The sequence below is a fragment of the Oculina patagonica genome, chromosome 10, assembly GCF_052425735.1.
Source record: "Oculina patagonica isolate OP01 chromosome 10, crgOcupat, whole genome shotgun sequence".
Lineage (NCBI taxonomy): Eukaryota > Metazoa > Cnidaria > Anthozoa > Scleractinia > Oculinidae > Oculina > Oculina patagonica.
This window is the reverse complement of record NC_135767.1, coordinates 2,687,540-2,705,070: the sequence shown is the minus strand read 5'-3', so window position 1 is coordinate 2,705,070 and position 17,531 is coordinate 2,687,540. Positions and strand designations below refer to the sequence as shown.

Genomic DNA, 17,531 nt, shown 5'->3' with positions numbered 1-17,531 from the left:
GTGATGTAGCGACAGAAGATGTTATTAAAGAAATCGGAGATTCCGCAGGGGGTTCTCTTCTCGACCTATCATCTCAGTTGTTAAATTTAACACGGTTGTCTGATCCGCAAATTGTTTCCGGAGTAAAGGAGGGAAATAGTAGGCAGTATACAAATCGCTCTACTTGTAAAAACGTTTGGATGTAGAGGACCGTGCAGCGAAGAATAAAACTGCTTGGCTTGTCTGTTGCCGAATCTCTTGCTCGTACGAAACGTCACTTTAAGTGTGAATAAAACTAAATTGATTGAAAGGCTGGTACTACGGCAGAAAGGCTAAATTTATTTTCCAATATTTCAACTAGACGGAGTTAGTCTTCTTCTTAAGGGCCAGTGCTATAGACACTGTGTAGAGGCGATCGCGAAAATAAGGCAGAAAGCATATGGCTAAAAAATAAACGGACTTTTTGCAGTATCGCGGGCAGACGACCGAATAAAGCAATCTATTTTCATTTTAACGAACAACTATGTTTAATTTACGCCCTAAGTGTTGGAAGACAGGCGGCATACTTCTATACGTAAGGGTCGGGTGAGTGGGGTTTGAGACTCCTTAGAGGCACACATTAAGGACCCCGGCCTCCCTCCCACAATCCTGGTACTATTACTTGTGACTGTTGGAACAATAGATTGTTGACACTGTCTGACACAAATTGTTGAGAGCAGAGATTTCCGACTTTTAGAGCTTTCGAGATCTGGCTAATACTTAAATAAACAATTTTAAGGCATTAGACCAGCTACAGACATCCTGGGAAAAAAGTTTTATTAATTAGTTTATCCGATTTCATGTCTGCCGTATTCTATGAACAGTTGCCACAAAAAACCCGGACTACCGGGAGGTCTAACCTCGCACTACGAACAAAATTGCGACATCCACAAAGCTAGGAGCTCTTTAGCCAAGAGAAAGCGCTATGTGCAATTTTTGATATATTTTTTAAATAAAATCAGTAGCCATGAACAGTTTATACGCAATTTCAGGCGCAGTCTGTATTCTTTATAATTATGCCAACATCGCTTTGGCGCGCCAATAAGGAAGACACTTCACACAGCAGATTTTTTTTTTTGCGTAGATGTTTCTATCATGTTTCTAAGGTATGTTAAATATTGTAAATGAACAAGGAAAATAAAGCTTCAACAGGGAAAATAGTCATTGAGACGGTGGGTAAAGCCTTTTTGAAGACGTAAGTCGTAAGCAGAAAGCGGTGATTGCGACACGAAGTCACGCGATATAAAAGGTAAATGTATGAGTAACACGAGATCACGCAAACATAACGATTCTTGCGCGCAAATGCAGTGTAATTTCTTTTGGTCAGAGCATAACTTTGATTCTAGCCAGAAAGAGTTGAGATTTGTACCCAAAATCAATCGAAGATGGGATAGAAAATTTGACGAAGTCGTCATGGATAGATTTCAAAAACTGAACTAAAGTGACTCAGTTCTGAGAAAAGCTATTTTTGCTTCATAATTGCCTCATAGACCTCATTCTATGACAAGACGTCATAATTCCGAGAAGGTAAATGATGTTTTTGTCTACACTTAACAACGCACGAAAACAGGCGCTGATAACCAGAATTGTTGTGGGTTACTATTTCGGGGAAAAATTCCTTGCCAAACAAAAGCCTCTATTGTTTTGATTGAATGCGATGTCCTAATAACCAATAATAACCCACACAGAAACATAAGCTGGTCATGTGCTATCATATGACTTGCCATACTTGTAGAATTTGTTTGACCTCATTAAGATTCTTGGAAAGCATATCTGCGCATTTCAAGGACGAATTTCCCGTTGGCAAGCTAGACTCTTCCGCTCTGTGCAGAGAGATGTTTGATGCATCGAGATAGCAGCGCAAGTACATCTACAGGAATTATTTTCGAGATTCGATTGCAGGCGTGTTTGAGAATACTCCGTAGAAAAATGAAGGGTGCGTACAGAAAACCCTTAAAGGATGGCTACCTACTGAAGCAAAGCGAAGTTCTGAAGCAATGGCATCGCCGTTATTTTGTCCTCAGCAAAGAATGTTTGTGCTACTATCGAACTGAGAAGGAATCGTTAGAGGACGCACCTAAAGAGGTTATATTCTTCAACGATATGTCACTGTATATTGATGAGTTACCAGACAAGCACATAAAGTACTGTTTAAGAATCGTCAAAAGGTCATTATCGCCCAAGATCCCAGCTCGGACGTTTTTATTGTGTTGCTTCTCTGAGTTGGAAAGAAACGAATGGTTGACGCAGATTCTCCAAGCGAAAGCAATGGCTTTGGTTAGCGATCCAACTGCGTGGATGGGGAGCAAACGCCAAAAGCAAACAACAGAACCCTTGGACTTTGAGCTTGCTAATTCCGGTCAAAGCAATGTCCGGTTTTCCTCCGCTAAAGACGTTTTACAAAAATGCCGTAGCAAACTTTCGCTCAGTAGAGGTACGCGGGCTTCTATGATCAGCCTAGTTCCTGAGGATTTGAACATGAACACAATTTCTAAGTCAAGCAAGTCTTTAACTTTGAATCACGGGTGGAGAAACACTATTATGGTGCCTTAAAACTGGGCATAACTTATTTGCCGTGTCTGGTTCATAGTTGTGGCTTATCAGCCTTCTAAGCACTGCGCGCGATGTTTGTCTAGTGAAGAAACTACTGATGAAAACGCCTAGAGATTTGACCATAGACATGAACATATGAACGTCAGAAAAATAAATTCAAAACTTAAAGAGGAGCACTATGAATACGCAGCCTTTTTGCTGCGGTAGGTTTATTGTAACTAGCTTTACAGACCAGCCTTTTACAGGGAAAGCTTATTATTTAAACAGTTCCGGCTTGCATCATTCATGCATCGATGAACGATTCCGCCCTACAATAACTATGTGGCTTAGCAAAGAAAGAACTTGAGTCAGTTATTTATGCTTTACAGTAAAAATTGCTTTGTAGTTAATGAAGCGCGCTTATAATTTGGCGAGAGTTGCTTTGTAGTTTTAAGGAGAGCGCTTATAGATTTTGACCGTGGGAAAACATAAATTTTTCGGATAACTTGGTTGGTAAAAATCCGCCAAATTTGAAAAGGCTATTATGGTCTACAAATCACTATAAAATGGCTTGCTCTTCATTAGTAATTTGTTAACCGCAGCAGTGAACTATTCTTTGAGAGACACCGAGGGAAGACTTGCTATTTTACTCCCCTGCACTTAAGTCTGTGAAAAATATCTTGAGTTACAACGACGCTGTAGTCTGGATTAGTTTAACAGAAGCACTCTTTTCTGTCTGGTTATAGCAGCTTCAAGTGTTTTTCAAACTTCCTTTAGTATTTCACTCGAATTCTTGCCTGAAAGCAGGTTTCTATTTTATTTTATATATTTTGACATTGAATGGTTCTATTTATGTGCATTGTAATGGTATTGTATTGGCACTATAAGCTAAAGTGCTGTAATGCTAGAGAATTTCTCTTATTAAAGAAAGTTAAAGTTCTAAAACCAATTCACGTGTACAATGCACGTGCAGTTCAGTCATATATTATGTAATCCACTGTCAAATTGCAGTAACAGATGTTTTGGATGGATGCTTGTCGTATTTTAAGGGTACAAAATACTGTTCCCCCTAAGGGTGTTCGTTTTAAATGGTCTTTACCGTATCCTTTTGAGGTGTTTCAAGCAGAGGCAGTTAACCTGGGACAGCTGCACTGAAATGGGAAATCGTTAGACTGTTTCGCTCTGCGAGTTCTTGGTATTTGGTATACTTATACCTTGGGGGTTTTAGGGCCACGTTCGAAACTCAAAACTCTAATAACTTTCAGAGTTCCCTTTAAAGTTGTCGACAGTAGCCCCCACCCTCCCCCCTGATCACAACATCGTTAAGTGGGTTCTACAAGTTCTACAATTTCAAGATGGTGGCACGGACACCGCGCGTACCGTTGAAATTTTAATTCACAAAGTAGGGTACGCGTTAAAACGCTTTACGCTGTCACATCTCCACATTTTTACGACTGGAGTCACACAGTATTTTTAGATTCCACAGGTTTTCTTTTCTTTTACGGATTTCCAGCCTTTCACCGTCTTTTATTTTGCGCACATACAAAGTAAAGGACTAACAAACACGACAGCAGGAAGACCAAACTCTGTTGGAGGGTGTGGCAAATATTGTGGGTTAACAGTTCAGGCCTGTTTCATTAAACAGTTCCTATGCGGTTAGCAAAGCAGCTACAACATGTCAGTATGATATACAGTTTCAGCTGTTTATATAGTACAAGGAGTAATTTTGCACCATTTTTGTTGCAAGAAACGAAAGGTTTGAGAAATGATTTTTTTCCTCCCTTATAAGATACACGTGCATTGTTCACGTGCGCGCTTCTGTTATGTAATCCGTCACCTGTACCACTGACTGCTGAAATGCAGGAATATTTGTCGTACTTTGGGGGTTAAAAATGTACATCTAAAGAAAGTAAAAGTTATAAAACAAATTCACATGTATCATGCACGTGCAGTTCAGTCATATATTATGTAATCCACTATCAACTTGCAACAGATGTTTGAAATGGATGCTTGTCGTATTTTAAGGGTTAAAAATACTGTTCCCCCCTGAGGATGTTCGTTTCAGAAATGTTCTTTACGGTATCCTTTTAAGGTGTTTCAAACAAGGGCACTTAGCCTGTGCGAGTAGAAATGAAGAGAACACCATTGAAATGAGAAATCTTTACACTGTTTCGCTCTGCAAGATCTTGGTATTTGGTACACTTATACCTTTGGGGCCTAGAGCCACGTTCGAAACACAAGATTCTTTCAGAAGTTCCCTTAAAATTGTCGAGAGGAGCCCCCACCCTCCCCACCCCGGACCACAACATAGCAGAGTGGGCTTTACAATTTTTGTTTATCTCGTTTCTTTTCAGACGGCAACGAATAAGTAGGGATAAATGTCTGTTTTGACTATGCTGCTTATCTGTGTGCAGTGCATTGGTTAGCCATTTTGTAGCACTGAAAAATTAAACTTGGCGTACTGTAGCGATGAAAATAAATTATCATAACTTGGGCATTGCACGACCTGGCTGATGTATGGTAAAAAGGTGGGAAATCGAACAAGGAGAAGATTCTGTTTTCAAGATGCATGGTGACACCGTCACCGCGTTTACCGTGTTGCGCTTTCCGCCGTTACATCTCAACATTTTTATTAGTTTGCTGTATTTTGGAAATCCAACAGGGTTTTCTTAATTTCCCGCATTTCCAGCCTTTTACCGTGTTTTATTTTGCGCACAGTCAAAGTGAAGGACTAACAGGACTACAGTAAGACCAACTCTGTTAAAGGGTGTGAAAAATATCGTGGGTTAACAGTTCCAGCCTGTATCATTGAACAGTTCCTATGCGGTTAGCAAAGCAGCGGCAACATGCCAGTATGCTATACAGTACAAGATGTTTGATTAATACACGCAGCGCCCTTAAAATGTTGCATCATTTTTGCTGCAAGAAACGAAAGGTTTGAGAACTGAATATTTTTTCTTCTTTTAATACCAGATTCACGTGCATTGAACACGTGCGCGCTTCTGTTACGTAATTCGTCACCTTTACCACCGGCAGTGACTGCTAAAATGCAAGAATATTTCTCGTACTTTTGGGGTTAAAAATATACACAAAGGGTTTCATTTTCAATTGCTCACAGCAGTCATATCGTGATAACTCTTAAGGTATTTCAGTAAAGCTTTTAGTGTAGAAGCCCGGGAAAAGGGGTGGGGGGAGAGAGGGAAGACTCTCATATGAATGGGACAGGGATGCTCGTCGTGTCCCTTTGGTCTCATTTAAGGTGTTCAGGACAGAATAATAATATTTTTAACAGTCAAGGTCTCGCTTAATGCTGCACAAAAAAGTAATAAAAAACGCCTTCACAATACGTTGGCGGTCTAGATCGATCAAGCATGAAAATTGGTCTCTTTTATTTTTAGGGGTCAAAGAAAACTTCTCCTAATCTCTTTTATATACAAGATAATACATGATTGCGCGGAGATATGAAATTAATCTTTGAGTGTTCAAGCGATATCGATTTGAACAAACATCCATACGATCCAGACACATCCATACGATCCAGACACACCCATACGATCCAAACACATCCATACGATCCAGACACATCCATACGATCCAAACACATCCATACGATCCAGACACATACATACGATCCAAACACATCATCCATACGATCCAAACACATCCATACGATCCAAACACATCCATACGATCCAGACACATCAATACGATCCAAACACATCCATACGATCCAGACACATCCATACGATCCAAACACATCCACACGATCCAGAAACATCCATACGATTCAAACACATCCATACGATCCAAACACATCATCCATACGATCCAAACACATTCCATAAGATCCAAACACATCATCCATACGATCCAAACACATTCCATACGATCGAAATACAACCATACGATCCAAACACATCATCCATACGATTCAGAGACATCATCCATACGATCCAAACACATCCATACGATCCAGACACATCCATACGATCCAAACACATCCATACGATCCAAACATATCCATACGATCAAGACACAGCAATACGATCCAAACACCTCCATACCATCCAAAGACATCCATACGATACAGACACATTCATACGATCCAGACACACAAATACGATCCAGACACATTCATACGATCCAAACACCTCCATACGATCCAGACACATCCATACGATCCAGACACACCCATAGGATCCAAACACATTCATACGATCCAAACACCTCCATACGTTCCAGACACATCCATACGATCCAGACACACCCATACGATCCAAACACATCCTTACGATCCAGACACACCCATAGGATCCAAACACATTCATACGATCCAAACACCTCCATACGTTCCAGACACATCCATACGATCCAGACACACCCATACGATCCAAACACATCCATACGATCCAAACACATCCATACGATCCAGACACATCCATACGATCCAAACACATCCACACGATCCAGAAACATCCATACGATTCAAACACATCCATACGATCCAAACACATCATCCATACGATCCAAACACATTCCATAAGATCCAAACACATCATCCATACGATCCAAACACATTCCATACGATCGAAATACAACCATACGATCCAAACACATCATCCATACGATTCAGAGACATCATCCATACGATCCAAACACATCCATACGATCCAGACACATCCATACGATCCAAACACATCCATACGATCCAAACATATCCATACGATCAAGACACAGCAATACGATCCAAACACCTCCATACCATCCAAAGACATCCATACGATACAGACACATTCATACGATCCAGACACACAAATACGATCCAGACACATTCATACGATCCAAACACCTCCATACGATCCAGACACATCCATACGATCCAGACACACCCATAGGATCCAAACACATTCATACGATCCAAACACCTCCATACGTTCCAGACACATCCATACGATCCAGACACACCCATACGATCCAAACACATCCTTACGATCCAGACACACCCATAGGATCCAAACACATTCATACGATCCAAACACCTCCATACGTTCCAGACACATCCATACGATCCAGACACACCCATACGATCCAAACACATCCATACGATCCAAACACATCCATACGATCCAGACACATCCACACGATCCAAACACAACCATACGATCCAAACACATCCATACGATCCAGACACATCCATACGATCGAAACTCATCCATACGGTCCAAAGATATCCATACAATCCAAACACATCCATACGATCCAAAGACACATCCATATACGATCCAAACACATCCATACGATCCAGACACATCCATACGATCCAAACACATCCATACGATCCAGACACATCCATACGATCCAGACACACCCATAGGATCCAAACACATTCATACGATCCAAACACCTCCATACGTTCCAGACACATCCATACGATCCAGACACACCCATACGATCCAAACACATCCTTACGATCCAGACACATCCATACGATCCAAACTCATCCATACGATCCAGACACATCCACACGATCCAAACACATCCATACGATCCAGACACATCCACACGATCCAAACACATCCATACGATCCAAACACATCCATACGATCCAGACACATCCATACGATCGAAACTCATCCATACGGTCCAAAGATATCCATACAATCCAAACACATCCATACGATCCAAAGACACATCCATATACGATCCAAACACATCCATACGATCCAGACACATCCATACGATCCAAACACATCCATACGATCCAAACACATCCATACGATCCAAACACATCCATACGATCCAAACACATCCATACGATCCAAACACATCCATACGATCCAAACTCATCCATACGATCCAAACTCATCCATACGATCCAAACACATCCATACGATCCAAACACATTCATACGATCCAAACACATTCATACGATCCAAACACATTCATACGATCCAGACACATCCATACGATCCAAACACATTCATACGATCCAGACACATCCATACGATACAGACACATCCATACGATCCAAACTCATCCATACGATCCAGACACATCCATACGACCCAGACTCATCCATACGATCCAAACACATCCATACGATCCAAACACATCCATACGATCCAAACACATCCATACGATCCAAAAACACTTCCTTACGATCCAGACTCATCCATACGATCCAAACACATCATCCATACGATCCAAACACATCCTTACGATCCAGACTAATCCATACGATCCAAACATAACCATACGATCCAGACACATCCATACCATTTAAACACATCCATACGATCCAAACACATCCATACGATCCAAACACATCCATACGACCCACTCTCATCCATACGATCCAGACACATCCATACGATACAGACTCATCCATACGGTCCAAAGATATCCATACGATCCAGACACATCCATATACGATCCAAACACATCCATACGATCCAAACTCATCCATACGATCCAGACACATCCATACGATCCAAACACATCCATACGATCCAAACACATCCATACGACCCAGACTCATCCATACGATCCAGACTCATCCATACGGTCCAAAGATATCCATACGATCCAGACACATCCATATACGATCCAAACACATCCATACGATCCAAACACATCCATACGATCCAAAAACACTTCCTTACGATCCAGACACATCCATACGATCCAGACACATCCATGCGATCCAGACACATCCACACGATCCAAACACATCCATACGTTCCAAACACATCCATACGATCCAGACACATCCATACGATCCAGACACACCCAAACGATCCAGACACATCCATACGATCCAGACACATCCATACGATCCAAACACATCCATACGATCCAAACACATCCATACGATCCAAACACATCCATACGATCCAGACACATCCATACGATCCAAACACATCCATACGATCCAAACACATCCATACGATCCAAACACATCCATACGATCCAAACACATCCATACGATCCAGACACATCCATACAACCATACCATCCAAACACATCATCCATACGATCCAAACACATCCTTACGATCCAGACTCATCCATACGATCCAAACATAACCATACGATCCAGACACATCCATACGATCCAGACACATCCATGCGATCCAGACACATCCATACGATCCAAACACATCCATACGTTCCAAACACATCCATACGATCCAGACACATCCATACGATCCAGACACACCCATACGATCCAGACACATCCATACAATCCAGACACATCCATACGATCCAAACACATCCATACGATCCAAACACATCCATACGATTCAGACACATCCATACGTTCCAGACACATCCATACGATCCAGACACATCCATACGATCCAAACACATCCATACGATCCAAACACACCCATACGATCCAGAAACATCCATACGATCCAAACACATCCATACGATCCAGACACATCCATACGTTCCAAACACATCCATACGATCCAAACACATCCATACGATCCAGACACACCCATACGATCCAGACACATCCATACAATCCAGACACATCCATACGATCCAAACACATCCATACGATCCAAACACATCCATACGATCCAAACACATCCATACGATCCAAACCCATCCATACGATCCAGACACATCCATACGATCCAGACACATCCATACAATCCAAACACATCCATACGATCCAAACACACCCATACGATCCAGACACATCCATACGATCCAAACACATCCATACGATCCAGACACATCCATACAATCCAGACACATCCATACGATCCAAACACATCCATACGATCCAAACACATCCATACGATTCAGACACATCCATACGATCCAGACACATCCATACGATCCAAACACATCCATACGATCCAAACACACCCATGCGATCCAGACACATCCATGCGATCCAGACACATCCATACGATCCAAACACATCCATACGTTCCAAACACATCCATACGTTCCAAACACATCCATACGATCCAGACACACCCATACGATCCAGACACATCCATACAATCCAGACACATCCATACGATCCAAACACATCCATACGATCCAAACACATCCATACGATCCAAACCCATCCATACGATCCAGACACATCCATACGATCCAAACCCATCCATACGATCCAAACACATCCATACGATCCAAACACATCCATACGATCCAAACACATCCATACGATCCAAACACATCCATACGATCCAGACACATCCATACGATCCAAACACATCCATACGATCCAAACACATCCATACGATCCAAACACATCCATACGATCCAGACACATCCATACGATCCAAACGCATCCATACGATCCAGACACATCCATACGATCCAAACGCATCCACACGATCCAAACGCATCCACACGATCCAGACACATCCATACGATCCAGACACACCCATACGATCCAGACACATCCATACAATCCAGACACATCCATACGATCCAAACACATCCATACGATCCAGACACATCCATACGATCCAAACACATCCATACGATCCAAACCCATCCATACGATCCAGACACATCCATACGATCCAACCCCATCCATACGATCCAAACACATCCATACGATCCAAACACATCCATACGATCCAAACTCATCCATACGATCCAAACACATCCATACGATCCAGACACATCCATACGATTCAAACACATCCATACGATCCAGACACATCCATACGATCCAAACGCATCCATACGATCCAAACACATCCATACGATCCAAACGCATCCACACGATCCAAACGCATCTACACGATCCAAACACATCCATACGATCCAGACACACCCATACGATCCAAACTCATCCATACGATCCAGACACATCCATACGATCCAAACACATCCATACGATCCAGACACATCCATACGATCCAAAGACATCCATACGATCGAGACACATCCATACGATCCAGACACATCCATACGATCCAAACACATCCATTGGATCCAAACACACCCATACGAGCCAGACACATCCATACGATGCAAACACATCCATACGATCCAAACACACCATACGATCCAAACGCATTCATACGATCCAAACACATCCATACGATCCAAACGCATCCATACGATCCAAGTACATCCATACGATCCAAACACATCCATACGATCCAATCACATCTATACGATCCAAACACATCCATACGATCCTGACACAACCATACGATCCAAACACGTCCATACGATCCAAACACATCCATATGATTTAAACACATCCATACGATCCAAAAATATCCATACGATCCAAAAACATTGGTCGTTTCGTCCAGGGCTTATGCTTTTTAACGTTTTTTCAATTAGGTACATCTAACCATGGTTACTTTTTATCCATTCTTGATACTATATAATATAAGAGAGAGGGCTCAGTTCCTGTTTTTAAGGTGGTCGTTGTGTTTTCTACATAATTTAAACAGTCTTATTGTATTTTTGAGAACACATTGCTTTTCTTTCTTAAAACTCAGAACTTTGAACGCGTTTTGCAGTACGCACCGCCAATGTAAGGTAACGGGTAAATAAAAAATGTAGCAAAAAGTAATAACGTAGTCTTGTGCACATTTAATTTTTTAAGTTCCTTTATCTTTGCCTCGTTCCCCCTTTACCACGAACCCCATTCCCACACGTCTTCTTATTACTTTTATTTACCGGTTCCCCTCCACCTTACGGCGACGTTAACGTTTCTGTCTTACTTTGCGTATAGTACCCCTTCCGTTTCCTGCTCCCAATCTGTCCCGCTCAATTGCCCCAGAGTATGAATACCCTTCTGCATGAATCCTCCTCCCCTCCCCCTGTGGTTACGCTTCCGTTACCCTTAATCTAGCCTCTACCATTATTTTCAACTTTACATTTTTTTACTTTTATCTTATTACACTTACTCACCTAATTTGATTTTTTGCAGTTTTGTTTTATTACCTAATATTTGCAACTACAGGGTTTGAACCCAGACCAACCGCTTCAAGGCGAATGTTCTTAGGACTGTACCACGCCGCTTGCTGTTGAATACACAACATTTTTTCTAGGTATCATGAATTATTCGTCCCAGTCTCACCTCGGCCAAATGCGCAAAGTCGCTAATAACAGCAAAACGAATGTCTCAGCAGGAATACGTAGGGAAAGCATTTATGATTAAGAAATTGCGTATTCAGCACACACTTTTTCGTATCCCCTATCTATCCAACTTGTCTCTTGTAATGAAGGAATAGTTTTCGAAATTCCGAGGAAAAGAAATGAAAAATATATCGATTGAATGCTGGAGGGTGTAGGAGAGTCCAATTAATATCAGAGTCTGTTTTATTATAAAGTTTTCACATTTAGGAAATCCGGTCGCCTATTCAGAATTGTTAAGCCTTAACTGTATAAAACTTGAAAATATGGTCACACTTCCTTCAGCACGAATTATTTTAATGTCAAAAAGGCTTTGCAAAATACCGTGGAGGGTAGAGGAGGGGTGCTTAATGAAAGGGGAGTATGTTTTAAGCCACTATACTCAGACTGCCAACATTTAACGAAAATTTTCAGTATTTAAAGAACTTAAAAGAAATTCAAGCAACAGCAATAATTTCAGCAATAATATAAACTATTAAGAAAATTTAACGACTCTAAATAATAATTACTGCCACGGCTGCTAATCGCCGAAAAGTCGTTTGGCGCAACATTACAATTAGCACAATCAGACATGTCAGACGGGCAAGTTAAGAGATCAAAAGAAGTTAATGTTTGTCTGTTATAAAAGCGTGAAAGAGTCTGTATTTTTAAAGAAGGTGTAATTTAAAGCTTGATTTTTTGCACCTAATAATTTTTCACGGGAAACGATTTTAGGACTTTAAAATAGGGACGGAGCTTATTTAAAAAATTGAGGGATTTATTGGTCAGAGACGGGAGGGCTTGCAGTTTTTGATTTGAAATTGGGGAAAATACGGATCTAAAAAGCTTAGAGTTGGTTGGTTAGAAGTTGTTGATAATAAAAAATAACAACTGAAAACGAAACTCGACCGAGTGATTTGCAAAAATATTTAAAAAAGAAAAAGAAAAATCTACTTAAGATGATTTATTGAAAAAAAAATTACCGTGTTTGCTAATGTAAGTTTGTAAATCGCCGAAAAGTCGCTAAAATAATTTTCTATAAAAATAATTTGGCGATAAATGAATAGCCTTAAATTATACCTCGCTTTAATACACCGAAGTTTTCGCGCTTTCAGAAAGATCAAAGTAATTCCTTTTCATTTTTAGTTTTTTTCCGACTGATTATGCTCATTGTATTGTAGCGCCGAGTAAAGTTCTGTTTGAATAGAAAATGTTTGAACACCGTGTGGCGCTAAAGAAACAATATTTGAGTGTTTTCATTCAATGAAGGCAATTAGACGAGCGGTCTAGTTAATATAACAGTAAATGTGCGAACTGCATTGAAAAGCTCTTTCGCCAATAACGAGCGGTTTTATTGAATAATCTTTATTCAAATTCATTGATTATTGGCAGCACAAGAAATCAGGGTTCAGTGTATAGCAGCGCCGAAGAGGTTGGATGCGGAGTTGACAGAAGCTTTTGGAGTTGCAAAGAACTCTTGATCAAAATCTCTTACGATGACTTTTGACTTTTTGGCGTAGAAGCAAACTTTAACCAAGAAAGGTTTACTGACACCAGAAAAGGTTGGTATAAACATCCCGTTATAACATTGTGCATTGAATTAAAAGCGCATATTCTTTCGGGAAATTACACCGAAAAAACAATCCGGGACCAAAATGATCGTTTCTGGCAATTTAAAAAGTATATTTTTACTGGTAAATATCGCGGTAAACGACTTAAAAAACTTATGCCCGAGTTTCACCAGCAAACGCATTTTAAACCCATATTCAACGGCTGTTGAAGACATAAATTCATTAGCGCGCTCATATTCCCTCGTATCAAAACATCAGAAAGCTTTTCGTTTCATTTTCCTTTACATTATTTTGCAGTTTTTGTTCGTTCCTTTTCGGGACAACAGTTGTAATGCGTTTCTCGGACGCCAGGCCGCTTCAGCGCTCGAAAGTCGTTTGATTTACGGTTCGTTAAAGTAGAATTTTTCCGTTGAGAACTGATTGCTTAGTAACGAAATGGCGTTAATTGTTCAGCTATAGTTTTTTCAACTGTTTTCGGCCGGCTTGCATTTATCTCTTTTTCAGTGCAAACTGAGAACTGAGAAATGGTTAAATTTTAACTGATATCTGACGAAGTTAAATTGACAACTCTTCAATTCATCTTTGGCCCTTCATTACCTAGAACACCCAAGTTAAAATGAGAAAAAAACCAAATTTAATTTGGCGGCTTCAGATAAAAGTTCTGCTCAATGGCTTTTATTTGAATGGGTGGTTTTTTACTATTTTGATATTTTGTACAGCATAGTAAACAGCACCACATAAAAGTACTACTCAATAGCCTTCATTTGAATGGTCACACACTTGGATTTGATCCACATGAAACTTAAAAGTTAGAAGCATCTTGTACAGCATGATAAACAGTGGTATCACATAAAGGTACTACTCGGTAAATTTCACTTATAAATACATGTCACTTGGTATTGAAATGTTGGATTTCTTTTTCGTGTTCTAGCCAAAGTGACTCCTGCAAATCGGAGTTCTATGAATTATTAATTGAGATTTTTATGACACACGTTAGACGGAACGTTTCATTTCTGCGACGTTTTGGCGGAACTGAATTGCAATTAAATGTTATGCGAATAAGTTCCTACATAGTCCTGGATGATAATTTTGGCTTATTCTCCGACATTGTATCTTAACTTCTTGAAGCAACGGATGTTTACGGAATAGTAAAGGCATGTTCTGCTGACATTCAGCCCTGACATTCAGGGTTGTTATGCATGAAATAATTCTTGTTGGCTACTCCGGTTTTTAATGAAATACTAAAGGGGGTCAACTACGATTAAAGCTAAGACATTACGAAAAGCTCGTCGACCGTATCTACGAACTGTCTCAATGTTGGAAACTTAAGCTATCTTCGTTTGTCATAAAGAACAATTTTGTGACCTTGTCGACTTTTTTTTATTCACTTTCGTTGGGACGGTAAACAGTAATTTGTCGGTGAACCATAAATCTTAAATGCCAGGGTCATGTTTGTCACCACAGTGGGTTTTTGTATTGTAAAACGCTCCGCCATTTTAATGGTGGCATATTCAAACGGCCTAATGGGCTTACATCGCGCCAATTCTTTTAGGTGCTAATCACCTGAAAACGAAAGGCGTTAATTGACTTCTAATCACTAGAACCAAAACAAATTAAGTGTTAAACAGTTGTCAATGTGGCCGAATGAAAGGTAAATTGATTATTTTCTATGAATACAATATATTTCCAGTTATATAATTTGGTGTTACCATAAAAATTGGAAATAACGAATTTACGTTACTCTACTTTCGGAGTTCGAGGGCCACTTCTTTTCAATCAAAAATTGTATTTCATGTTGATCGACTTTGCTTTTTAAAAAAAGCAAAGTCGTTCTTTTTTAAAAAAAAATTGGCGGAAGGAAACAGAGTGTTTTTATAGGTAAAGAGGATAAACTCGCTGAAAAGAATTTATATTACTTCAGAACAGAGTAATATATTGTCTTTGGAATAAAGGTCATATAAACTGAAACATCAAATCAGGCTAGAGCTTAAGCTTAGACTATTTTATTAATTTTTGCCAAACACTCGCTTGCATTGATGTTAGCGAAGAATCGACATGACTTTTATGAATCTAAATGACAAAACCGTAGCTTTATTTAGTTAAAAACACTGAAATATGTCCATGACGTTATAATTAAAAGTTACGAAAAAACGAGATTAATTTTGAAGAAATGTTCGGCCTAACATTTTTTCAAAAACCCATCGAAATCTGTTTTAATCTTCTTTAATTTTTGTCCATACGTACCTTCTTTTGTATTTCCTGTGTTATTGAAATGTTCCTTCACTGTTTTTTATTGTTAATTTTTAAGTGGTTATTTTTATATTTCGCTCAATTTGATGGCCATTTTCTGATGCCTAAATTTGACTAAAATCCGTAAAAGCCAAGTTACGTTGGCGTTTGAGGTCAGGAGGCTCCTGTTGAGGTTGCTTCTGTGAGAAGCTGTAAGATGAGGAGGGTCACGCCTTTATGGATTTCCTAACAACGGCCGTAAAATTGTAACGTAACTTTCGGGGGTAATCACCTTCAGAACTTTAAATTAGTCTCAGTAATAATTGCAAAACACTGAATACGAGCAAGTAAAAATCTGGCCAAATGCAACAAAAATGTTGTATTTAGTGCATTTCCAAAAAGCAGATTTTTTTCCCTTAGCTTACTTCTTCTTTCTAAATATATGCAATCGTGCGCGCGGAAAGCCACTGCAGAGCTCCATTGAAAGCACTGCGGTGAAATGGACCCCCTGTTTAAATATTATTTAAGCCTTTGTGCGTCCTCGCGCGGTACGTGGTGTTTTTCAGCTTTTTCCAGGCCCTCGATAGCTGTGAAGTGCGAGCTAGGCAAGAGAAAAGGAGAACTGAGAACTAGAGAAAGTAGGCAAAAGAGAGCTGCACTCGCCTTTTTTGCTAGCTTATTTACTCGTTGGCGTATATCCTTTGGGCGTTCTAATACAACGTTAGGGCCCTCCTATCAGTTGAATTTTTAAAAATATAAGTTTGTTCCTCATACCGCAGTGCTAAACTAGGCACCTCATTGATTATTGCAAGCAGAATTTACAAGCACAAACCAAATTTATTAGTTTGCACCGAAAGCAAGCGTATTTCTGTGGCTAAAATACTGACTGTTTTAGAAGGTCCTTTAGTGGCGTATAATGATTTTGGCAAAAATAACGCTTAGTTTTTCCTGAAAACTGACCATCAGAGAACGAAATTCATAAGTAATATAACCTTTATGTGTACACTGCCGTTAAAACAAAAATAACAACAACATCCTGCAATTTCGTTACGATCTTTTCTTGAGT

General features: G+C 40.0%; 1 protein-coding gene across 1 annotated transcript; it reads left to right on the top strand.

The window, feature by feature from the left end:
- The first annotated feature begins 1,715 nt into the window (after nt 1–1,715).
- Nucleotides 1,716–2,945, top strand: LOC144667438 (switch-associated protein 70-like). The gene has a single exon (XM_078528853.1). The coding sequence runs from the start codon at nt 1,861–1,863 to the stop codon at nt 2,569–2,571; it is 711 nt and encodes a 236-aa protein (XP_078384979.1). The 5' UTR covers nt 1,716–1,860; the 3' UTR covers nt 2,572–2,945.
- Nucleotides 2,946–17,531: the final 14,586 nt, after the last annotated feature.

What these genes read in the sequence shown, in the direction of transcription:
- LOC144667438 (XM_078528853.1), top strand. Translation starts at nt 1,861, where the DNA reads ATGCATCGAGATAGCAGCGCAAGTACATCTACAGGAATTATTTTCGAG.